General features: G+C 30.9%; 2 protein-coding genes across 4 annotated transcripts; one reads left to right on the forward strand and one right to left on the reverse strand.

The window, feature by feature from the left end:
- Positions 1–10,787: 10,787 nt before the first annotated feature.
- LOC114419697 (ABSCISIC ACID-INSENSITIVE 5-like protein 4) lies at positions 10,788–14,835 on the forward strand. Of its 2 annotated transcripts, XR_003668283.1 has the most exons (6): positions 10,788–10,976; positions 11,926–13,151; positions 14,059–14,130; positions 14,217–14,246; positions 14,341–14,513; positions 14,664–14,835. XR_003668283.1 is itself a non-coding variant. In XM_028385444.1 (5 exons), the coding sequence occupies exons 2-5, from the start codon at positions 12,054–12,056 to the stop codon at positions 14,413–14,415; spliced, it is 1,275 nt and encodes a 424-aa protein (XP_028241245.1). In that variant the 5' UTR covers positions 10,788–10,976; positions 11,926–12,053; the 3' UTR covers positions 14,416–14,662. The 2 variants fall into 2 exon arrangements, 1 of the variants encoding a protein (XP_028241245.1); XM_028385444.1 differs by lacking the exon at positions 14,664–14,835 and having other exon boundaries at positions 14,341–14,662.
- Positions 14,836–18,053: 3,218 nt separating this feature from the next.
- On the reverse strand, positions 18,054–22,920 carry LOC114419698 (protein DJ-1 homolog C-like). 2 transcript variants are annotated; one of them, XM_028385446.1, is made up of 7 exons: positions 22,440–22,920; positions 21,996–22,145; positions 20,882–21,061; positions 20,013–20,090; positions 19,705–19,905; positions 18,952–19,089; positions 18,054–18,862 (listed from the first exon to the last, which is right to left on the reverse strand). In XM_028385446.1, exons 1-7 carry the CDS (start codon positions 22,824–22,826, stop codon positions 18,650–18,652), a joined length of 1,347 nt encoding a protein of 448 aa, XP_028241247.1. In that variant the 5' UTR covers positions 22,827–22,920; the 3' UTR covers positions 18,054–18,649. The 2 variants fall into 2 exon arrangements, with proteins under 2 accessions (XP_028241247.1, XP_028241246.1); XM_028385445.1 differs by having other exon boundaries at positions 21,996–22,151; positions 22,440–22,919.
- Positions 22,921–25,519: the final 2,599 nt, after the last annotated feature.

Raw genomic sequence — 25,519 nt, forward strand, 5'->3', positions numbered from 1 at the left:
GCTTTAATAATAGAATTTTTGTCCTTATTTTCAAACACCATCCTTAAGTGTTTCTTCAATAAAACAAAAATATAGTTTCAAACTCGCAAAGCAAACTCAGGCAGCTAGCAAGTGTTCAAGATTCCTACAAAAACTCAGAACACCATTCCACGTGGATGCTTATGGCTGGATGCACATGTAACGGATGTTCCTATTAGAAATACAAATAGTGATATTTAAGTGAAAGGGTAATAATATATAAATATTCATTTATTTTAAACACTTTATTCACCTATGTTATTTTTAGTTATCTATCTCTTCCAATCAAATTATAAATCTTATTATATTTATATTTATTTTTCTTTTCGTGGTATCTCATAACACAATGAATATCCATAAAACATCAATTCTTTTTAGAGTGTGGTCCCGTGGAGTTAAATCAATTTTAATTTTCTTTTCAAAATCAAATTACTTATTAGACACATTATCATAGGTTATTCACCATGTACTATTATTAATAGTCATAATAATCTAAGGTGTACAATCTTCTTTTATCTTTTTTCCCATCAAAACTTATCCCTCTTTTCTCTTTTCCACTCGTTACTCTCCATTGTCATCATCCTCCCTTTATCCTAGTTGTTTGTTTCGCCTTTGTTGTAAAACATGATGATTTCAATGTCCACGTCATCATGTGGAAGTCACTAACATAAAAATTGTCTTCCATGTCGACTAATGTATCACATTTTACCTTTGCTTTACATAATATTTAGTTGGATTTTTGTAGAAAATAGGAAAATACAAGAAGATGGTTTGAATCGTGTTACTTCAACTTTTTGCTAACCTTTTGAAGACAGATTGTATCATCTTATAAAAGCAAATCTTAAGCACAACAAGTTTTACAAACTTAGTTTTATCAAAACCTTTTCTAAAAACAACGTTGATAGAAAGCACAATTCAATGTTAGATAAAACAATTGAGGAAGATTATGTTCATGTCTTGATAAACTACAAAATTTCACTATCACTTATATAAAATACAAGTATTCTTTCTCAAGTTAGTTTTGGCTCAATCCCAAATAATTTTAAACTAACATCTTCAAGCTAAAACACTTGAATTTGAATCCTTTCATCATCTTTCTCTCTCCAGCCTCTCCAGATACAATGATGACCTCTAGATTAATCTGACAAGATTTAGAGATTAAAAGTAAAAATAAAATAAAATTTGGATATGATAATTGTATGTCCATTTCATATTAAGTACGATACTTTCCAAATAATTAATTTTATATTCATTTGGTATCAAATAAGGTACTTTCTAAATACTATATCTCACGAATTAGAGTGAAATTTTTTTCTTAAATATATTTTAATTTGTTTCCTAAATAATAGAATTATTTTGATGTTGATCCTTTAAAATTTGTTTTTATTTCCTATAAAATTTCATATTTCTAGGTTTAGTATCTACTGTTAGTCCATTTCATATTAAGTACGGTATTTTTCAAATAATTAATTTTATATTCATTTGGTATCAAGTAAGGTACTTTCTAAATACTATCTCACTGGTTAGAGTGAATTTTTTTTTCTTAAATATATTTTTTGGTTCCTAAATAATAGGATTATTTTGATGTTCATCCTTTAAAGTTTGTTTTTATTTCTTATAAATTTCCATATTTTTTGGTATAGTACCTACTGTCAATTAATAACAACGTTAACTAATAACGTAACAATAACATTCTCAATCAAGTGACATGTCATTAAGGAAATTGAAAGGATAGTTACGCATAATTTTTTTTTAGTAAATTCCATTTTTAGATTCTTATATGTTAGAATTGTTTATAATGTCATTCTAATTAATGAGAGATTCATAAACACAATTTACTAAAAAAGATTACATGTGATTATCTTGTTAAAACTCTTTATAACCTAACAAGTCACTAGTCTACGAACATCATTGTTATATCATTAATTAATGTCATTACTTGATAGCATGGATTAGAACAAAAATAAATTACATGTACTAAAATAAAAGTTTAACTAAAGAACCAAAATCATACCCTATTTTTTAAGATCAAAATCATATTTCAGTCTTTTTTATTGTTGAAAGTTTAGTAGAAAAAAGTATAGTTTACTTTTAAGCCAAAACTCAAATTAAGAAATAATTTTTTTTCAAAATATAAGTAATTAAAATTTGAGATAAAAAATTACATAAAAATTAAAAAATATTGAAAAAACACATTTGAATATTTAAAATATTGATGTAAAAAGAAATTTTAATATAAGTATAATCTTAATGGAAAAATGCAAAAATAATTCATAAATTGAGAATTTAAAAAATTATAAAAATAAGTGTTGATAATATTGAAAGATTTCATCTTTGATGACTTCAACCCATCTGAATTGGATAATTATTTTGATGACAAGCTCCAGAAGAGTTGAGTTATCTGACTTTTGTACAGGAATGATTATTGTAAAGTCTTCCTAAATTTCTTAAATCATTTTGTTGAAAGGGTTTACACTAATGTGTGTCTTGGATAGCCACATTTAGTCTTTATTTATAATAAGTAAATAAAATTATTATTGATTACTGTCATTTGCTATTTATAAGTTAGTTTGGTATTGGAAATTTGCAAAGAAATGACGTTGTGCCTCCAATTTATGGTTCTTTTGGTAGGAATTGTAATATTTTTCTTTATTGTGTGACTTTATAGAGTAGAAACTTCATTTTTGTGACTTAATGTTGAATCCAACTCAATTTCAGGCCAAAGAAGATAAGGTTAAAGCAGCTGATGACTCGCTTAGCGAAGTAGATCCGCTCAATGAGATGCATCTGCTTAGCAAGGCGTCCAGCTCGCTTAGTGGGTTGGGAAATTCTAGAAGAGGATAAGTCAAAGATATGCTCGCCCAACACGCAGTTAGCCTGCCCAGCGAGGACGTTGTCTCTTCTCACGCTCAGGACGCTCACTCTCACTAAGCAAAAATTCACTAATTCTCGCTTAACGAGATATACTCGCTAAGCGAGCCTTCAGAAGCTAAAAGGTCCAAGAGTCTTTAAAACACTGAGGTTGGCAAAAATGAAAAAGAAGGGGTAGAAAGACAAGTTTTGAGCAACAGAGGGAGCTTAGTTCAGGAAAATAGAGAGATTTAGGGTTTAGAGGCTGGAGGAGACATCCTCCATCATCTTCTTCCAATTTCTTTCACCAAAAATAGTTTCTTTTTTAGTTTTGAAGCTTTGCTTGTAATGGAAGACTAAGCTTCTTTGTTGGGGATTTCTACTGAACCATCCTGATGTAATATTCTCACTATCTATTTAATGTTATTTTTCTGTTTTCATTGCTTCTATCTATACTTATTTTACATGTTTGTGGCTTGATCACCCATTTATATGTGTAGTTAGGCATTTTAGTATTGGAAAATACTTTAAAATCTTAGAACTGGATAAAGCAAACTAGAAATCTATATGTCTAGGAATGAAGTGCAGTGATCTAGTCCATTTTATGCTGTAGGCTTAGTGCAACTCTTTTAGAACAAGTTTGTTGAGGGATCAAGGGCGAAATCTAAAGAGAGTTAGGCTCATTCATGTGAGGAATCATGGTTTAAGTAGTTTCTCAGCATAAGAACACTAGGATAACGTTAAATAGAGAAAAATACATTTTATACATCAAGATAAATTTAGAAAACACTCCTCAACGCTCTTAACTTGATAGTTTTCACTTATTATAGCTTTAGATATTTTGTTTATGTTCAAATAGATTTTCTAGTACATAATTCACATGTGCCTCATTTTTTACCCTTATAAGTGTTTACATACTGAATGTACATGGTTTAGGTGAAATAAATTCCCTGAGGATACGATCCTCGGTCTTATCATTTTATACTACTTGTGCGAATCAGTACACTTGCTAACTCACGCAAAATTACATAGTACCAATCTAATAATAAATAATATAGATTAAACTCATAATTTTTATCAAATAATGAATGAGAATAAAATATAATCTGACACTCCTCCTCAAGCTCGAGAATGCATGTCATATGAATTAAGCTTGTTACAAATATGATAAACTTAAGAGAAACAAAAGGTGATTCTGGTTGTTTGATTGTGGCGGATAAACAATGGCTTGACAACAACCAACAGAGCCTTGCAGTTGTGACGAGTACTGTTCACTTGTGAAAGAAGAATGCTCTAAGGAGAAAAAGGAAAAGAAAAGAAAGAGCATGTGAGGGAGAGAAGACAAGTGGGAGGTTCGTCGATGCGTGGGTCTTGTTGGAAAAGGGCATCACACATCGATGTGGCAGTAGTTGTGTCTAAAATGCAAGCATTGGAGGGATAGCCGGAGTGTGAGAGGCGCCAAAAAAATGGTTGGCAATTGTTGCCAAAGGCAAAAAAAGGCCTAGGGAAAAGTGTATGTGATTAGGTTTCCCTGAAAAAAGCTCATGTGTCGATTTGGTGTAGACACATAAGATTGACGTGCTAGAAAGGGATGGCGTTTGGCGATGGATTGAAATGTCAAACCCGATTAGAACATCTTTAGTGGTGATTCTCATTTTGAGATCTTAGACCACTTTTCTATGGGTCCCATAGTGCCACATGTGTACCAAGATCTCGCTTCTTTTTTGCTCTAATGATAAATCTCAACTTGAGATCTTGAGCCACTTTTGTAGGTCCTACAATGGACTCCACCTAAATATATTTTATTAATTATTTTTAAATTAAATTAAGTAATTAATAATAAATATTTTAATTATCAAATAACTAATATTAAAAAATAAATAAAATTATTTTTCTTTCTTTCGAGATCTTGAGCCTAAGATCTTGTGCAAGAACCAATATTAAAATCGCTCTTAGGAAACAACAAAAAAGCGATATCACACGAAAAAGAAGAGAGACACAATAGAAGTGACTAATTAATTGGAGTTCAAAATTTTGGAAACCCAATGAAAAATAATGACCAGATAGATCATGGGGGATGATATGACTCTAATACCATGTTGAAAGATTTATTGTAGTGTGTGTCTTGGATCACTACATTTAATCTTTATTTATAATAAACAAATAGAATCAATATTGATTATATATGATTAATCTAATAATGAATAATATATGGATTAAATCCTTAATTAGTATCAATAAAAAAATATGTTTAAATATATTTTTAATCCTTATAATTTAGTATTTTTTATTTTTGATTCTTGTAAAATTGTTATTTTTTTTTATTTTTATCTCTTGTAAATTATGTTTGTTTTATTTTTCTTTCTTATGGTATTTTTTATTATTGAAAGTGTTATATAAAATATTTTAAGAATTAAAATTATCATCTGACACATATTTAACAGCCGAATTATTTTAAATAAAATTAATTTTCTGACATTTAGAAGCTGGCTTCAAAGAAGAAGTCGTGATTGATACCATGCATGCATAATCCAATCTATTATTCATCTGAGTTTGTTTTTATAAAGAGATTATTCATCCGAGTAGTGTTCTCTATTTTGACAAAAATATACCAATTGCACTAACTATTTTCTTGAATACGTTCTCTTACGAAGCATTAACGGGGATTTGTTGTATCTAATCCAATTGATTTTGAAAGCTACAACATCAACTTGAGTCCGTGGAGCTATAGATTGGAACCATCTTTTTAACCAATCATTACCCTTTCATAACAACTCACCAATCATTACCCTCCCCTAACAACTCACCAAATCTTCTTCTTGATCAACAGAAAGCAACACCATATATTATCTCCCATTTAAGTAGCTCTCAACGTGATGAAACCTTCCATCTAAAAGGTCTTGTGCAATGAAAAATTCTTCTGAGAGTCATGCAACCATTCCATATCCTGCTCCTCCCCTTTTATTTGTTTCACACCATGTATCATCATGACTCCGATTGGTATTATTTACATCCATTCTTCCCCCAATTTTCTACTCTCTCTTTTCCTATTTTATCCCTTCCCTTTTTTTTTCACAGCAAACATCTTATATTATTAATAAGGTGAACATTGTCACAAGGAGTTCCAACACCACCAGAAATACATGTGCAAAAAGTTTAAGAAACAAGACAACATTAATGAAGTTAAAATATGTGCCCAGCAGTGATAGAAATTAATGGTATCAACCCCACTGTGTAAGATACATAAAATCCCCTCAAAATATACGTGGCATTCAATGATCCATTTCTACGTGATATGCATCAAATTATCATGTACATCAATCTTCTAACCATAGAGAGGAATGTCGAAGCCCGCAACACTTGTCTTGCACCACTACCAAACTCTACATTGGATTACTTCCATTAGTGAGTTCGATCGAGTAAATTGGCTTTCCATTAAACTGAATATCATTTAGGTGACACTTCTCCCTTCCCTTACATTCCCTTATTATTACTTATGCACACGTGACACTTTTCCTTGTTAATTTGGAAACTTCATTTTCTTTTAATTGTCTCTTGCAAATTACTCAATAAATGTGAAAATTTGGTCTCTTCATTACACTATTCACCACTTGCTCATGAGTCCACTTAAAAGTTTCTAGTAAATCTTGGTATATTAGCATTAATCTTATTATTACCAAGTTTATACAATTTATATAAGCTATTTTTTTAGAGGAATTTAGATAAGCTGTTGACGAATTATTATTGCGAGTATAATTAACACAAATGTGTACGACAAAAATCTAAAAGTTATTATCGTGTAGAGAAGTTATGTAATTTTTTTTATTAATCCTATATAATAAGTTATCGCATAAGCAATCCTAAATATCATAAACATTAATCCTAAATATTTTCTGTGCCTTAACGACGCGAATTTCTGTCTGGGAGTTCCTGATATGATATGTGAAGCAATCCCACCAATCACCATGCAACAACAATAGTCATACTGCCTTCACACCACGTGAAAAGATCCCACGAATCTGCAGGCCTCAGTTCATGTTCATATTACTTTTCCACTTTTTTGTACACTGACAAATTACATGCTCGTGATCTTCATCTAGCTTTGCTATTTTAGCCAGTTCATCTTTTAGCAGGTTCGCATATTCTCGACATATCATATGTTTATGGGCACCACATGATCATGGAAAAAAAATCCGTACAAAATAGAAGTGTGATAACTTTGAAAATGAATTAAAAATTATTTTAAGCAAAATTCCATGCTCGATCGAACTTGTATACGACAAAAAAAAATTGAGAGAGGAAATTCCAATAATTAATCTGATCTTTTTTACTGAAATTTATCATATATAAAATTAGAATTAGAAGATATTTTGCACATAATATAATACGGTAACAAAAGAAAATCTCAATCAGTAGTGTTTGAGTCTATTATATATGTATGTATTGCGCTATTTTGTAATTAAAATAATTTATGGTTTTTTTAATCCAAAATAAAATAAGTTATAATTAATTTATTCCTAATTTGTAATGACAAAATTCTTAAAAGTCAAACAAAACCAAACATTATTAAATTCATTGCTTTGATGATATATAGTTTGCAACACAACCGACATTTAGTTCAGTTTTGGGTGGCCTTTAGTGGTAAGTTTTTTAAAAAAATTAGAAAACAACAACCAGTTTTTATAGTTTTTAAATTTAATATTATAATCATTATAAACCTTTTCATAACAATAATAAATTGAACATTACTTGATATTCAATACTATTTTTTAACAATATATCCTTTTCTAACATATGATGTAAAACTAAAATAGACACCTTGATTACAAAGTAAAAGAAATGTAATAAATTATTTAATATTTATTATTAATTAATGCAAAAAAAATCACATACTAATTACAAAATTATTATAGAAAAGTAATAGATCACATACTATAATCATTAAAAATTGAAAATAATACTAGCTATATAATGCTAAACATCTATTAAATAAAATTAATATAATTATAATGCGTAATTTAGTTTGATTTTTTAACAAGAATGGAAATCCAAACCAAATTACAAAAAGTATGTGCTTTTTGAGATTTTGGCTTATGCAATTTTCTATTTAGTCGATTTTTAATTTTTTGGATCGATTTGATAATTTATAAATGGTTTGATTTAGTTCTAAACACCGTAGTAAAATATAGGGAGAGTATTTTTTAAAAAACTAAAATCAAATTCAAATATCATTTTTTTTAAAATGAACGTAAATATGCTTTAAATTCAGTTAAAAATTATTTAAAGTTCATTTTTATTAAACACAATTTATTTGAAAATTACATTTCAAAACCAAAATAAAGAAAGTCAGCCACCACCCTAAACGGGCACTTCTATCAAGCAAATCGAAACACTGGAGTTCCAACTATAACAAACTTTGTTTTTGAGATGCAGATAATGAATTTTGCCTTTTTTGAGCAACATATTTAACGGACTCAACTAATGGCCAATTATAGCAAACTTTGTTAGTCTAGATCAGTTGCCACGTTAGGGAGAGCTTTAGTTAAATACTACTCTTAATTGCAGGGTTAATTGCATAACTGTACTATAGGATACCTTCAATGACAAAAGATAATTACATAAAAATAATGTTTATTCTTTAAAAAAAAAATATTTAAATTATTATTAATTTGGTCTCTGAAGAAGAAAAGGGAAAATTAAGGGATGAAAAAACTCGATACCATTTTGTTTTTGCTTGGAGGGACATAACACAAAAGACTTCACACTTTAGAAGTTACAGAGTTAAGTTAGAATTCGATAATTGCTGCTCCTTTTTTCATCATAACATTAGTGTCAATATCTACTAAATTTGATAATAACTAATTTTTGTCAAAAAAATCCATCTAATTATTTTTTAATTATATTTTTTTATTTATAAGCTACAGATCAAAAATCTCATTTAAGGAGATCAAATTCAATTTCATTCGGTCAACAACTTGTTAGTAAAATCAATAATTGCCTTAAAATAGCTTTTTTATATAAAAAAGTTCTAATAAGTCTTATATAAAAATGAAGAGAGGAAATAAATGAACAAAGTCACGATTTTTGTTATGTAGTTTAACCAATACTTCAGATAATTGTATTTTGTAACCAAAGGTGAATGCATTGGGGAGCTAGTAAGAGCCTTGATCCCCTTCAATCCAAAACTTAATTATCCCCTTCAATCCAAAACTTAATTATCGGGGAATGAATATATTTGTTGAACTTTTGCTTAATAATTTTGGATTTTTTTTTAAAATTTACTTATTTTTTAATAAATAAATTATTTCAAATATATATAATGCTAAAGATAAATATTCTTATTAATATAGTGAGTTGACTGAAAACTAAATTAGGTGTTAAGTTATTTAAACGATGTATCTGTTGACAAAATAAAACTAATAGATTCAAATATTTACATCTAGTCATCTACCTTACCCTGTACCGATCGAGGCACCACAGATGGGTTCCAAAAACTTTTTATCATTGAAACAGGTAAAGATAATGTTAAAACAGATAAAAATAAAAAAGGTTAAACGTATAATTTAGTTCTTATAGGTGTCTTTCTTTAAAAAAAAGTTTTTATAGGTGTCAAACTTTTAATTTGGTCTCTATGGGTGAAAATTTTCAAGTTGGTTCTTATAGGGGTGACACATTTTTAATTTAGTCTTTTATACGTAGGGAACAAATTAAAAATACACCACACATATAGAGAATATATATATACATAGAGAGAGAATATATATATATATATATATATATATATATATAATTAAACAGATTACGATGACATAAACTAAATTGATAATATGTATACATATAAGAATTGTATCCTTTAAGTTAAAGATCACTATCAACTTGATTTATGATAAGATCAAGTTCGGGTTTTATTCGATCACGCTTACCCGAGTCTTGTAGAGTCCTTACAATATTATATCTCACATAACAACACCCCCATATTTTTAGGGGAAGAGACTCATCCTTGAATATTTAGGTAGCATTTGGAGATTAAAAAAACTCAAGGAACAAAGAAGAATGATAGAATACACACTTTAAATGCTTTGGCTAGATCTTCTCAATTCCTAGAGAAAGTTCATACCTGAACATGAATCGATTTGAGTAAATTTTCTATGTAAAGAAACCAAATTGAAAATTTATAACACAACTAAATTATAAGTATAAGTTAAAAAGAAATGAGTAATGTCAAATCATCTTTTAATATTACTTACTACAAAAAGATAGTAAAATGATTTGTAAAATGATTTGTAAGAGGAAGGGATAGGAGGATTTAAAATTAAGAAAGTAAAATGAGACATAAAATGGGGTATGTTATGGGATGAGTTACATTTTTTTACCTTAAACTTGTAATTTTTAACTAATTTTATATCCAACAAATTAATTTAATATATTTTATTCTTAACTTTTTAAAAAATATCTATTATTAAGCATAAAAGTTGGAGATACAATTTAAAAAAAAATATGAAAAGTTAAGAATAAAATTCACTAAAAATAAAAAAATGGGTGTAAAATTTATCAAAAGAATAAAAAAAATGAGAGATAAAAAATGTAATTATGTGAGAAGTAAATTAAAGAAAATTAAAATTTATAAATTTATAAAAATTAAAAATAAAACACATCAAATTAATTTATTGAAAATATCATAAAACCAAATAGGAGGTAAAAAAAAATCCAAAAGGCGCGTGATGATGACAAATGTAAGATGTTGTCGGAAAGCAGCATCAAGTGCAGTGGATCCTCCCACATTTCGCAACGCAATTGGGAAAAGGTCACATCAAGGATTCAACTCAGTTTCCATTGGTCCACGTTTCGTGATCAGTGTGGTTCCATTTTCATTTTCGGAAAATATTTTAATTCGCAGAAAACTCCAATAACAATAATACGATAGTCGCAGCGAGCGAGTGCTCTCCTTAAATCCCGACCCTTGTCGAGGCGGCACAACACAAGACACTTGTCGACTCCACCACACTCCCCAATCTCAAGATCGCTGCGACACGACACTCCCAACGTTGCTGAGTGAAATTTTTGAGAAATAGGCCCAAACAAAAACACTACTAACCCAACTACCCAAGGTAATAATTATAATTTTAATGTTAATTTCCCCTTTCATTCTCACCGCCATTGTTTTTCCTCTTCCATATCCCTACATCTGTGCCTCTTTCGACGTTTGTATTAATTTTCTTTCCCTTTTTCTGTCTATTTGTTTTGGCTCACTCTTTTCTTTTTTCTTTTGTAAGGGTCTCTTCTGCTAACAAATTTTAGTTTGTTCGATATGGACCTTTTGGGTTTTGTGTTTGGGGTTTTGCGTTTTGGTTTCGGTTTTCTCCGATCACTGCAACGCTCTATCGCGTGGAGAATCTGAACTCTGAAGGAGTGAATTACGCGTAGTTTAGTTATTATAGTTGTTTCGGGTGTGACTGAGTTGTGTGTGGAACAAGGGAGTTTCTATAATTGGATGTGAAATTTGTGTAATAGAGACAATTATTTTATCAAGATAAAATGAAAATAAGGGTGGGGATGGTGATGCGTCTCGGAGATTTTTTTTTCTTTCGATTTTTGTGATTTCGCGGAGAAAAGCAAGTTGGGTTCTGTTAAACTCGTAAAAGGGTGTTGGTATCTCGGAGAAATTAGTTAACTTTTTTCAGTTAGAAGCGTGTGTAATTTTAAGTTCCATCTACATCATCAGATTTTTAGGTTAATTTAATCCAATTTACCTAACTAGTACAATTTTTTCACCTAGTACGAAATACCAGAATAACAGACAGCAGAGTTTTAGATCGGGCTTGTCCCTACAAAGTTAGTTATCATAAGTTTCACCATTCGCGCAAGTTTGGATTTTTGCGGTTTAACATGAATTTGATCGCTCAGAAGTTAACAACCTTCTAACTGAATGTTTTGTTTCTTCTTGTGGGGGTAGAATTGCAAGTTTTAACTTGTTAATAATATTAATAATTATCTGCCATAGGTAACTTGATTAATTAATGAATTGCTTTTGTTGTCCCAATATTTTTGTATGGTTAGATCTGAATCCAAGGAAACCATTGAAAATACCCCATGATCTACTAAGGCATGATTGCTACGTAAGACACAAAGTTTGCTTTAAGTAAGCTTCGAACGTCTGCTTCAAGTGTTGGAAAGTGGGGTCAAAGATGAACTTCAGGAACTTTGGTGATAATAATAGTAACCACCCCACTTGGGATGCCATGCATGGGAAGACACCAGCAAACAATGTTACTACTCTGCTGAGACAGCCCTCAACAATATACTCATTGACATTTGATGAGTTTCAGAGCACAATGGGTGGGATTGGGAAGGATTTTGGGTCGATGAACATGGATGAACTCTTGAAGAACATATGGGCAGCTGAAGAGACTCAAGCCATGGCATTTTCAGCTGGTGCAGCAGGAGGAGAAGGCCATAACAACAACCCTATTAGTGGTGGTTTGCAAAGACAAGGTTCTTTGACATTGCCAAGGACTCTTAGTCAGAAAACAGTTGATGAGGTTTGGAGGGACTTGATCAAAGATAGTAGTGGTGGGGCCAAGGATGGTGGAAGTGGCAATGGTGGCTCATCAATTCCTCAAAGGCAAGCAACATTGGGAGAAATGACATTGGAGGAGTTTTTGGCGAGAGCTGGGGTTGTGAGAGAAGATGTGCCTCAACAACAACAACAACAACAAATTGGAAAACCAAACAACAATGGATGGTTTGGTGACTTTCCTAGACCAGACAATAACAACACTGGCCTACTTTTTGGGTTTCAACAACCAAATAGAAGCAACGGGAATTTGGGTGAGAACACTAACTTAGTTCCCAAACAACCTCCTCCTCCTTTATCATTAAACTCAAACCACTCCCAAAGACAAGCACAACAGCACCAACAACAGCCACCACCACTTTTTCCAAAGCCAGCAAATGTAACTTTTGCAGCTGCTCCTATGCATTTGTTGAACAATGCACAACTTGCTAGCCCTGGCAGAAGGAGAGGGTTGATTGGAGTTGCTGAGCATTCGATGAATGTTGGAATGGTTGGTTTAGCCACAGCTAATGTCACAGCTTCTGCCTCAAGTAAAATATCACCTGATGTTATTACAAGGAGTAATAATGTTGATAACTCTCCAATATCACCGCATTATGTAATCAACAGGGGAAGGAAATTCAGTGCCATAGAGAAAGTGGTTGAGAGGAGACAAAGGAGAATGATAAAAAATAGAGAATCAGCTGCGAGGTCAAGGGCTCGTAAGCAGGTTAGTCACCCTACAATTAATCATTAAATGCATCATCAGTTCCACTGTTTTTTAACATAAAAAGTGTTAACAAATGTGACATTGGAAACAACTTACTATGTCTTTTACCTATTTCGTATCTTCAAAATACATTCCAAAATTGAAGAGACAACTTGTGTTGTGCCAAACTTGTGTTCAAACAAACATTTTCCTTAATGATATACTTTATGTCATAGCTGTATTATTTAATAAAATTTATGTATGTTTCATTTTGAAAAAATAAGCCCATTTTGTTTTTTAGTGTAACTCCTAAAATTCACCTAATAATAACAGTTAAAAGATATATATATATATATATATATATATATATATATATATATATATATATATATATATATAAAGTATCTTATTAACGTTCTTTATTATGAAGAAGAAATAAAAATAACTTGTCTGTTTTGGTTTTCTTATAAAAATAATTAAGGAATTGTTTGATTTGAGAAAATATTCTTTTGTTTCTCACTTTTACAAAATGATATTTTTATTCTTAAGATTTTTACAGAGAAAAACAAAAACAAAAATGGTTGTTGTTTCTAACTAGTCATTATGCTTTCTTGTCAAGAGCAGTGTTAGCAATTCACACTTCTAATTTTACTATGTAGATCCTGCTAAAAGCTTTGGTCCACTTTGTTTTTAGTGGGACTAAAAAGTCAACAGAACAATTGATAAAGGTCCACACTTCATTACTAATTGTGCATAACCAGATTATAATCTTAAAAGTGCTATACATTAACTGTAAAAATCATAAAAAGAGAGACGTAAAATACATCAGATAAAAAAATTTCCCATGTTATATGATGACCTTTTTTATTGCCTTATCAAATGATTTATTACACTGGTAACTACTAAAATTGTCTCTCTTGAATGGCAGGCCTACACTTTCGAACTAGAAGCTGAGGTTGCAAAACTTAAGGAATTAAACAGAGAATTACAAAGAAAACAGGTATATTGTCATTGTGCACCATGTCCTCATCAGTAATTTGTTAACTGAGGTTATGGCTTTCTCTAACTACATTTGGTTTGATGCAGGAAGAAATCATGGAAATGCAGAAAAATAAGGTATAAAATCTTGTGTTCTCTATAAGCTATGAATACACTTTATTTACACAGTAGTTGAAAGTCTAATACACTGTCTTATTCTTTATTTTGATAGGATTTGGACCCTGCATGCAGACCAAGGGTAAGTAAAATACACTGCTTGAGAAGGACACTTACTGGACCATGGTAGATTATGTGAATGTGAGTCATTGTTTCCAAGTGACATCTACACGAAGGAAGCCATTATGTCATAAGGGCTGGGGTATATATATGTATGTGAGACGTGAGGTAATTGCAGTCCAAAACTAGATAGGGTGGTAGCTATTGTTAGTGTTATTATGTATAGGAACTAGGAGAGTTGAGTTGTACATTAAACTTGTATCTTTGGATAACAAATTATTATTATATGCTTGAATGTTATTTTCTTTTGTGTTGCAGGATGATATACAAGAAAACACAAAAGCTTTTTCGTGTTAGTAAACGATGCGTATTCGTGTTGTAAGTTTTCATAGAGGTTGTTGATTTATCCTAAATTAAAAATTAGAGATTCTTCTCAGCTTTAAACTTTTGTATATCAATAGTAATATTTTCGTTCACAGTCTTATTATAATCTGGATTTTCAAATCTTCTCAAATATAATTTCAGTTGGGAAGAAAGTAAAGGTCTTCATGGGTCGGTTCGGATTGATTATGGGTGAAAATTGAATCTAAATCAATTATTTTTTATAGGTTCAAGTTCAGATTTTGTGTGTTTGATTTTTTATAGGTTCAAGTTCAGATTTTTTATACGTTCAACTCAATCCATGTGGTTGATAAAAAAAAAAACTCAATCCATGTGTCTAGGGTCATTGAGCTGAACGTTCGTTTGAAGTATTGGAACAGAAAATTAAACAAACTAAACTCACCCTTTCTGGATTTTTTGGCACCAAATCTCGGTTTAGATAATTTCATCTTAAACAAATTTTTGCATAAATATATAAATAGTAACATAATCATAATTTTAAATTTAGTTAAGTATAAAAGTAAGTTAAAATACTTTTGATTTATGTATTTAAGCTAATGATGAGAAGTGAATCATTCACGAGCTTGAACAAAATTGGGTTCAAACTAAAAATATAAGATTCATATATAACTGAAGTTAAACTTTTAGTTAAAATGATTCTTCTAAAGTAGAATCAGGGTAAACTAATTTCGACTTGACTCAATTTATTTACATCTCTATTTGAAATATTTTTTTTTCAATTTCAATAAGCACAAATATGAATAATTATGAGAAACTGCAGTATTAAACAAAAATCAAACTCAAAATCTAAGCTAAAATGCGAAAAGTCCCCCTACATTGTCTTTTTCTCTATTTTTTATTATTAAGCTTTTAAGAAATAAATGTTACTATTTATTAAATATGAATCATTTTTATTTTGTTAAATTTCCCAAAATCTTATGAAATGAAGGGGATGGAGAAAAAGAAAAAAGAAATCCATTAGCAAGCTAAAATAACCTCCTTAAAAAAAAAGCTAAAATAAGCCCTACCAATATTTCAATGTCGTGCAATAGTGAAAAGGACAAAAGGGAAAAATATCTTCCTCTACTAATAGTATAAAGCGTCTCCTTTTCTCGTGTACGTGTTTTGAAAATTGAGTTTAGACGTCAAATTGAAGCAAAATCTTAATGTTATCTTATCTTTAATCTTAATAAATGTAAAAGTAACATAGTCGCTGATGTGTTAAGGATAACTCTTTCATACTCTTAAAATAAAATAATAATAACTCTTACCGCCGAAAGTAAGAGTGTTTTCCTAATATTTGTCAGAAAATAGCTTTCGTATCAGTATTGTAAAGTAATTTACTAATTTTAAGCTGTGATCTAATTATAAATCATAAAATAATAAATTTATTAATTTTTATAATAATTATTTAATAATTTTTTTATTAATTAACAATGTACAATTTTTTACACAAATAATACATAATTATTAAACTCTATTTATATATTTACTATTTGAATTTTGCTCTTGTAATGTCAGTTAAGATAAGAAAATTAATATTAATTGTTGAAAAAAATTTATTCATATAAGTAATAATAAACGTATATTTCATTTTAAAAAAATATGAATAAATAAGCAAATTAAATGTTTTGGATATTTTTTAAAAAAAGTATACAATTTATTTTAATCATTACACTAATTAATATGATGAAAATATAATGTCTATTTAACTAATGTTGTCTTTATTTGGGTTTAATATTTCTTTTTATCCCTGAATTTTTCATTGCTTTTAGTTTTTTTTAAGTGTTTTTGATTCTTACATTTTTTTTCTAATAACAATTTTAGTCCTTCTTAATAAACTATATAGTTAACCAATAACATATCAGTAACTTCACAGTCTAATCACTTGTCACATCATTAAAGAATTTGACAAAATAATTATATTTATTTTTTTATAAATTATATTTTTAATCTCACATCAATTAATCTAAACAAATGAGGAATTAAAAAAATACTTAAAAAAATTAATTATTTTATTAGATTCCTTGATGACTTGATAAGTCATCTGTCAATATGATTATATCATTAGTTAATCATTAGTTAAGCTAAGTACTTGATACGTGGAGGAAATTGTTAATAGAGGAAAAACATATGCACCGAAAATGAAAAAAAAAAACCTGTTTAGGAATTAAAAGAAAAGTATTAAATTCTTTTTATTTTGATTTGATTAAGAATATTTTAGGATATAACACTGCACAATATAAAAAATATAATAACTGAAACTAGAAAATCTTATTGAAATAATTTATTTATAAATAAAAATTACAAGAGTTTAAAATTAATTAAAAACAAAATTATGATTATAGAAGAATATATTTTTATCAATAAAATTAAATTCAAATTTGTATAAAAAAAATATCATATAAACATGTCTATGTCATATTATATTTATTGAAATAGATAATTTTACCAAATAATTACAATTTCATTGGTTAGCTTTATAGGTTTAAGCTTCGGTACTCACAATTTAAAGTTACTTAAACGTCCTTAATGGCAAGTAAAGTAAGTTGTTTTAATTTAACACCAATATTATACCACATGTTTAGCACATATTTTTACTTGTAGATTATTTTTTATATAATATTAATTTTTTTAGGGAATAATATTAAAATATTTCATTAAATATTAAATTGATAAAGTTAAAAAAATAATTTAAGAAAAATTTTCACAAATTAAAAAATAATTAGATTATAAATGAACTAAACAAGTCAAGTTCAAGCTTTAGTTATTTTAGATAAGACAAAATTCAGATTTTTAATTAGATTCGTTTGAATAAATGAAACAAACTTGAATCATTCTTTTTTTTTTTTTTGAGAGTCTAAATTTTTAGTACTTAACTCAGTTCACATCTAGTTCAGGGGCTATTTGTGTCCTAAGACTTAGACATTTTCTTAAAAAATATCCTAAGGCTTAGGCTAGCACTTCATATTGTTGTCCTAAGACTTTTTTTAAAATATCCTAAGACTTAGACTAGCACTTCATATTGTACATCCATCTTTATAAGACGATATGGTTAGTGACCTTAACCCTTTTCCTTTTCGAAATGAATACAGTTGAAATCTGAAAATACTTGGTGAGTTACTCGGATAAACAAATAAAAGAATACTCATATGAGCTTGAAGAGGCTTTGATAAGAGAATCAATAAAAACTTTGATGAGATATCAAGACCTGAACATAACCTTCTGTTAAAACGGTCATATTTTAAAGGTGTTAATATGCAGATTTGTTGTACTACATCTTGATTGACAAAAGTAAAAGAATTATTACCAAAGTAAAGATGTGAGTGACTAAACCACCTTTTTTCAACAAAAATTCGACATGATTTTTTTTTTGGAAAGCATTCTGTGATACAAGATGATATTTGGCTAATTATAATTACATTATGACATATTGCGTTTTGGACATTTTCTTACATCCTATCAGGGGAAGTTTGGTTTTTATATTAGAAAGTTCAATCTATTGTTAACTAGAGTCTACAGTGTGTTAACTATGAGAGGATCCATTCTCTAAATGATGAAAATCATCAAGTTCCCGTCTCAGTCAATAGCAATGGCATTCCCAGGTCGACATCCCCTCCAGAAATCAAACTCAGAAGATTGATTGTTACCATCCAAGTGTGTGAAACGAATGCCAAAAGGGGATATGAATCGATACAGAGCTAATCACATGAGTTCAGGTTGGTAGATTTTGCCAAGATATTGAATTAGAAGACTGCAACTTATCCTTTCCGAAGTGATTGGAGGCAAAATAAATCATAATGATAATATGGAGCTGCTGGTCAGGCTTTAGGCTTGGAAAAGACTGATAAACCCCTCATCTCTTGGACTCGTTATAAAATTTTCTCCTACCAACATGCACTTCAAAGTTCAAACCATGCACTCTACTTCTTAGGATACTCAAAAACAAGGCCTTCTGCTACACTTCTTGCTCTTCCATTACCAAATAGCTTGCTCACAATGGCCAATGCAAAATCTGTTACAGTGGCAAGTCCCTCACTAGTGATCAGTTTGCCATCAATAACTACTTTAGCACCATTTATTTCTTTGTCTTTAAGCTTGTCTAAGGTGGAGGCATGAGCTGTGGCCCTCTTGTCCTGTAACAGCAAGAAATTTCTCATTTCAGTGAGGCTTTCCTTAAGAATTGGAACAGGAAGCAGAAAAATAACAGAAGGGCATCAAATACCTTTAGTAAACCTTGTTTTTGTAGAATGGCAAGTGAAGAGCAGACTGCCCCATATATCCTTTCAGCTGAATTTTGTTCTTTAAGAAGCTTCTTCAGAATTCTAGATTTGCTTAGTCTTTGAGCACCAGCAGTTCCCCCCTAAAAGTTCATGAAAATCTCAGCAACAACAAATGATAGGTGGGGCAAAAACAAGAATCATATGATTATCATATACTATTTATACCGTGTCAATTACAACCGCAATCAAAATTCCTACAATTTGAAGGAACCCCAAGAGAGATAATATTGGCACAAGATATGATTGTGACCACTCATTTTTACCCTATGCCCATGCACAACATGTGATTTTTGCTTTTTTGTTTTTGGGGGGAGGGGAAAGGGTAAAGTTTAAAAATACAGATTTATTTTATTTTGAAATCTTTGCAGTGCATATTTTGAAATCCACTCAAGTTTCGTTGGATTTGAGTGACCTTTATTTGATTTGTAAACCCACTCTACCTATTCTTATTAAGGATAAGAAAGTGAGTATTAAAACAAAATGAATTCCATTCAATTTTAAGGTGTTCCAAACATAAAAATTAATTTACTAAGCAATTCAAATCTTATTTTCTCCAATGGGTTATAAGCATGAGAATCAATTTCCACATCAAATCAAATTTGAATGATCCAAAACTAAAAAATTTATAATTGTAAGGTCTACTATAGCACCATGAAAAAATGCATCAACTTATTTATTTTGAGAATTTATCTTACTGGAAGAATAATCAGATCATGCGCTGACTCTTGAGCATCACCAATTAATATATCAGCAACAATTTTGGTTCCTTGAGAAGCCAAAACTTCAAGAGATTTTTCAACTGAAGCAACTATGACCTTAGCTTTTGCTCGCCTTAGAATATCTACCACAGTCACTACTTCAATCTCTTCGGAACCATGTGCAACTGGTACGAGGACCTGGACATCATAATGTATGACTTTATGTGTAAGATCCTTGATGCAGAAGGATGGGCAGCTGAAATCTTCCCAAATTATACAAATATGATGGTAAGTTTGTAACTTACACTAGGGGTGTGGTGGCCAACAGACCATTCAACTTTATTGAACTCCTTAGCTGCATGATCATCATCTGTTCTCATAAACTATTATAAAAAAGAACGATTGCTTGATCAGGCACATAACTTAACTGATAAGGCAACATAGATAAAAAATCAGAAAGAACAATGAAGACGTTAATTTTTATAAATGTAATCAAACTAAAGAATCCAAATTTTAAAACATAGATTTCAAGCACATTCATCATTCTGCACTTTTTTCCTGCTCTTATCTCTTCCTCTCTAATAATCTTTTTTTTATATTTTATTTTAAACTTTTCCACCCCTAGGTAAATGTATTACAGGTCTAGTAAATGTGTTAAAACGGGATCAAACATAACATATGGGTGTTGTTTTTTGATACATTTTAAAAATATAATAGAACTAGTGATACATTTTGGCCCCACCAAAATAGTTGGAACCAAGGAGAACAAAACATAATAGTATTTTGTGCTCTATCTGCACGCCAAATACTACCTTGGTTAAAAACTTAAAATTTCCCAGTTCAACTAGATCAGTATCTAATAGCAGTTAAATATTTGACTGTTGAACCTGCTAAAAGTTTGCTACTGGTGTGTCATAGGGCTTACAATTTTAACACATGAATATTTGGCAATACAGAACAACTGAATCCTATTATAATGCTCTCTTCAAGTGATTACTAAATTTGCATTACCCTTTAATTTTGATTGCTATGTATACTAATTCAATATCAGCTACCATTACTTTTCAGCACAGTATCAGCCAGTAAAGAAAGAAAAAGAAAAAATTTGATTACATAGAAAAAGAGAAACAATCTATTCCTTTCCAGCAAAAAGTTACTAATTAAAACAGTTTACCATCGATTCTGCAACCTCATTGGCAACAGAGTCCCCAAATAGCTGCTCCGCCAAGGACAAAGCAAACTGGTAAGTAGTTCCAGGCCCCCGGCTGGTTGTGAGTCCTCTGGAAACCTGAAGATTTGATTTAACGGCCCAAAATCTTGGAAGCCTGTCGTAGAATGCGGGGTGGCAAGTTATCTTGCATGACAGAATAGAGCATATTAGCCTTATCCAAATATAAACAAAAACAACAAAATATAACTGTAGCCTAAGTTACAGTCTTTAACGGCAATTACAGCAGTAAAATTACTATTTTAAAAAAAAATACACAGATAGTACAAAGGTTTTTTCAATAATGTACGGAATCATTTACTTTAAAAGTCAGATCTAAGATGATTTCTAATTAGTTAACAGTATAAAGATATTTACTCTAAGCATGTATGAAAATTAAACTCTTTTTAAAATAAAAAAATAATGCACAATGTATATCATTCAATCACAAATCATCATGTATGATAAGTTTGTTGATTTCTATAATAGAATAATATATCATATATGTACTAAGGTTTTGTAAAGTTTTATGCAATCACAAACCATTATCAATGGTAAGTTTATTAACTTTTATAATGATAAGTCATATTAACAATGGTTTATTATTGGTTAAGGCGGGATTCAGCATTTTTAAACCACAGAAAGTTCAGTTTCCATTTTCGTTGCAGGTGTACTCAGCCCACTTAGTAGAGACTAACTACACAGTAAACAGCTGGTGCATGCCTATAAACTTTTTATAATAACTACTTTAAAATCATGGCAAAGAGGATTTCTGACTAGTTGACAATGTAAAAACTTTAAGATGATAGGGCATGCCAATTAAATTCTTTTTAAATTTCCACAACTAATTGCGTGTTTAGAAACCTGTTGAAAAGCAAGAAATCACGTTCGGGATGCAGAAACTATAACTATTAGCTTCTTAAAATCACATAAAAAGCGTAGAAAATCACATCTGAAACGTAGAACCAAACACGCTATACAACAATAATTTTTATAGGCACCACCCAACAGTTACCCCAACTGCAATTCAAAATTATGGTAACAAATATTAATTCAATAAAACCCAAGTTAAGCAAAGCACCTTCTTTTTTTTCAAAAGCCCCCATGGCAAAAGGGTGACAGCCGGAGCAGCACAAATAGCACCATAGAGCCTGTTTTCCTCAGCTTGTCTGCACGTGATTTTCCGCAGCACATCGCAATCCCGTAGTCTTGCAGAGCCAGGCATCCCTCCCTGCCACTTAAAGTTAATACTATGAACAACAAAATAAGTAGTAGTAACAGTAACAGCACTGGAATCTATGTGGATAAATTTCTCTAAAAACATTTGTAAGAGAAGAAAAAAAAATGATTTCTTCGTAAGTTAAAATACCTTATATATATAAATTAATTGTAAAAGTTCTCTCACTTATCACTTCTTTAAAAATGATTTTTAAGTTTATGGAGAAACTCAATTTCATTTTTTTTTTCTTGTGCTGATAGTGCTTCTGGATAAGCTTATCCAAAACAATTTCAGTTAGAGACTAACGGGCAAAGCAACGAGATCGAAAACTTGATCGGAACACGCGGAAATGTCGGTATCGGCGACCAGTTTGGTGCCTCCGGCGGCTTCTACTTGGAGCTGCGGCTCCACGGAGGCAACGGTGACGTCGGCGCCGGCGCGGCGCAGGACGTGAATCATGATAACGGCTTCCATTTCTTCGGTGCCCAATCCGATGGGAACCAGGACCTTCTTCGGAGGGATTGCATTATTGGGTGCTGTTGTTGTTATTGGGGCAGAGAGGGAGAGTGCGGGTTTCGGAGTTAGCGTTCTCGGGCGCGGAGGCGTGACGGCGGCGAAGGGTGCGCGTGCGGCGGCGGAGAAGGTGACCGTTGAGAGGGGTGTCGGAGGTTGAGGGAGTAGCAGCAACGACATGGATTGGATTGGAGACTCTTACTGCAACTCACTCTTTCTTCGCTCTCTGATTATTCGGATTATCGAACCCAATTTTTAATGCTTTAGTATAATAAGGGCTACAGGATACTTTTAGTCCCCTGGTTTTTTCCTAATAAGTGAATTTAATTCTCCCAAAAAATTTTAAGGCATTTAATCTCACTAGTATACAAAAAATTAATTTTGGTTCAATAATTAAATTTGATGCGTTGACTGTTATCTCTAACATTGACATGATGGCGTGATACTAAAGTGATCAAAATTGAGAGTCTACACGGTAAGAGTTTCATAGACTCGACTCAGAGAATCGTAAAAGTTTATTTCATCAAAAAAATACCTATGAATAATAAGTAAATATATTCAAAATTCACTATTTTGCAAACAAAATGACAATAGTCTATTACAAAACATAACTTCTCAAAATTAAAACATTTAAATAACTAAATAAACCATAAATGTCTTCAAAGAACCATGTTCAATCCTCTAATAGGATCATCTCCATGAATATCATCAGTTTCATCACTATCTCCATTATCATCAAGGTCTTCCTCAGATTGCGCATCATCATCAGGTTCCACCAAAATTAAATTATCTAGATCAAAAGCTTCTACAACTAGATCATTTGAATTTCCTCCAACATCTCCCACTAATTCAACATTGCCATCATCACCTTCACCTTGAGGTTGCTCATCCTCTTCATTATATCCCTCTTTAGTTATCCATTCATCATCAGACTCAATCTCATCAAATGGAAGAACAATACTTTTTCTATTTTGTTTACTTTTCAACTTCAAGTTATACACCACATAAACCAACTCATTCATTTTTTGTTGATGTAAGCGGTTTCTTCTCTTTGTATGAACCTATAATTAAAAATCAAATTTTAATTACTATCTAAACCAAATAAATAAATTATCAAACAAATAAAATAAATTCATAAGCTTGAAATGAATTACCATTTCAAATGAGCTCTAATTACGCTCACGCCCAAAAGAGTTACAAGTCAAGCTCAAAACACAGATAGCAAACCTCCTTAACTCTGGAGTTTCGTCACCAAACATCTCCCACCATTCTCCAAGTTGCATAAATTTTCTAGTGTCTTTTTCCTCTTTCATAGAGAAAAGCCCTCTAGCAATATGAAACTCAACAAGTTGCAAATTAATTTTTTTCCTTTCTGCAAAATCCTTGACCAATCTTCTCATACACATGTGCACCCATTCTTTCACCTGAGGGTCATCATGTCTGAAACTAGGTTCATAATGCAAAGGAGGATTAAGATAATATGTAGCTGCATGCAAAGGCTTGTGAAGCTAATGATCCCACCTCTCATCAATAATTTTCCAAACAGGCTCATAGCTACATAGTCCATAGATATCAAATATGCTATATTAGAAATAGTTAAAAGAATACACATGTAAATTTTAAATGTGAGAAAGTTTAGAAATTTTACCTTTTCTTGATGTTATTAAAGTTGCATTTTATCTTTTCTTTTGCAATTTCCATCTCCTCATATATGAAACTCATGGCAGGTTTTACATCTAAATCCACCAATCGAAGGACCACCATAAGAGGGGCAACAACTTTAAGGCACATGGTTACATTCTTCTAAAATCGACTATCCAAAGCCACATTCTGTACTTTTCTCCCCTCTTGTGAAGTTCCAAACTTGCTTGTTTTCCACTCTTCAAAGCTAAACATGCTCATCAATGATGCTTGCAATTCATGAAGACAAGCTAAAGTTAAATAAGTTGTGACAAATCTAGTTATACCAGGCCTAATCAAGTCTCTTCCATTTGTGAACTTCTTCATGATGCTAATCAACATTGTTCTACCATAAATGTAGATGGTGATCCTTCTTCCCTTCTTTATAGTAGTTTGATGAAACTTTAAATGTTTCTCAAAATCTTCAAATATCAAATCAATACAAATGCTCTCGTTTCTACATCAACAATTCTCCAGCTGCTTTGTAATTTGCAGCATTATTAGTAACCACTTGGATTACATTCTCCTCTCCAACAAAATTCACTACATCATCCAACATCTTCAACACTTTGTCAGTTATTTTTGAGATGCTTGAGGTATCCAATGAATAAAGAAATATAGTCCCTTTTGGACTGTTCACCAAAAAGTTACAAATCGAACATCTTTATTTATCTATCCACCCTTCAGACATAATTGGGCAACTAGTTCTCTTCCACTCATCTTCTGAGGCAAAGCATTCTTAACATCACAACCACACACAAAGGACTTAAACAATTTTCTTAATCAGCTGATGCAATGGAAATGGAAAAACATGACTAACAGGATTACTTTAATACTAACAAGTTCAAAAAACTCAATATACCCATTTGTTTCTGTTTGTGTGTGCAGTTTTTTCTTCAATGCAACAACCTCGGTGGCTTCCTTCCTCGTCGTCTCCTCTAACATCTTTTTCACCTCTTACTTTTTAGGAGCCATACTATTTTATGCAGTACTTATGCAAAATAACAATAACTAATAAGTATCAACTCGGTCAAAAGACAACAAAATTAAAATATTAAAGTTATACCTATATAGCATCTTAGATCCACCCAACGATATTCTAACTCTAAGATTTTAGAAGCACTAAATAAAGTAGTAAAAAAGGTAAGTTTTCAACCGATAAACTCAAAATCAAGGCCACCATAGTTATGAGG

This window comes from Glycine soja, chromosome 7, assembly GCF_004193775.1.
Source record: "Glycine soja cultivar W05 chromosome 7, ASM419377v2, whole genome shotgun sequence".
Classification (NCBI taxonomy): Eukaryota; Viridiplantae; Streptophyta; class Magnoliopsida; order Fabales; family Fabaceae; genus Glycine; species Glycine soja.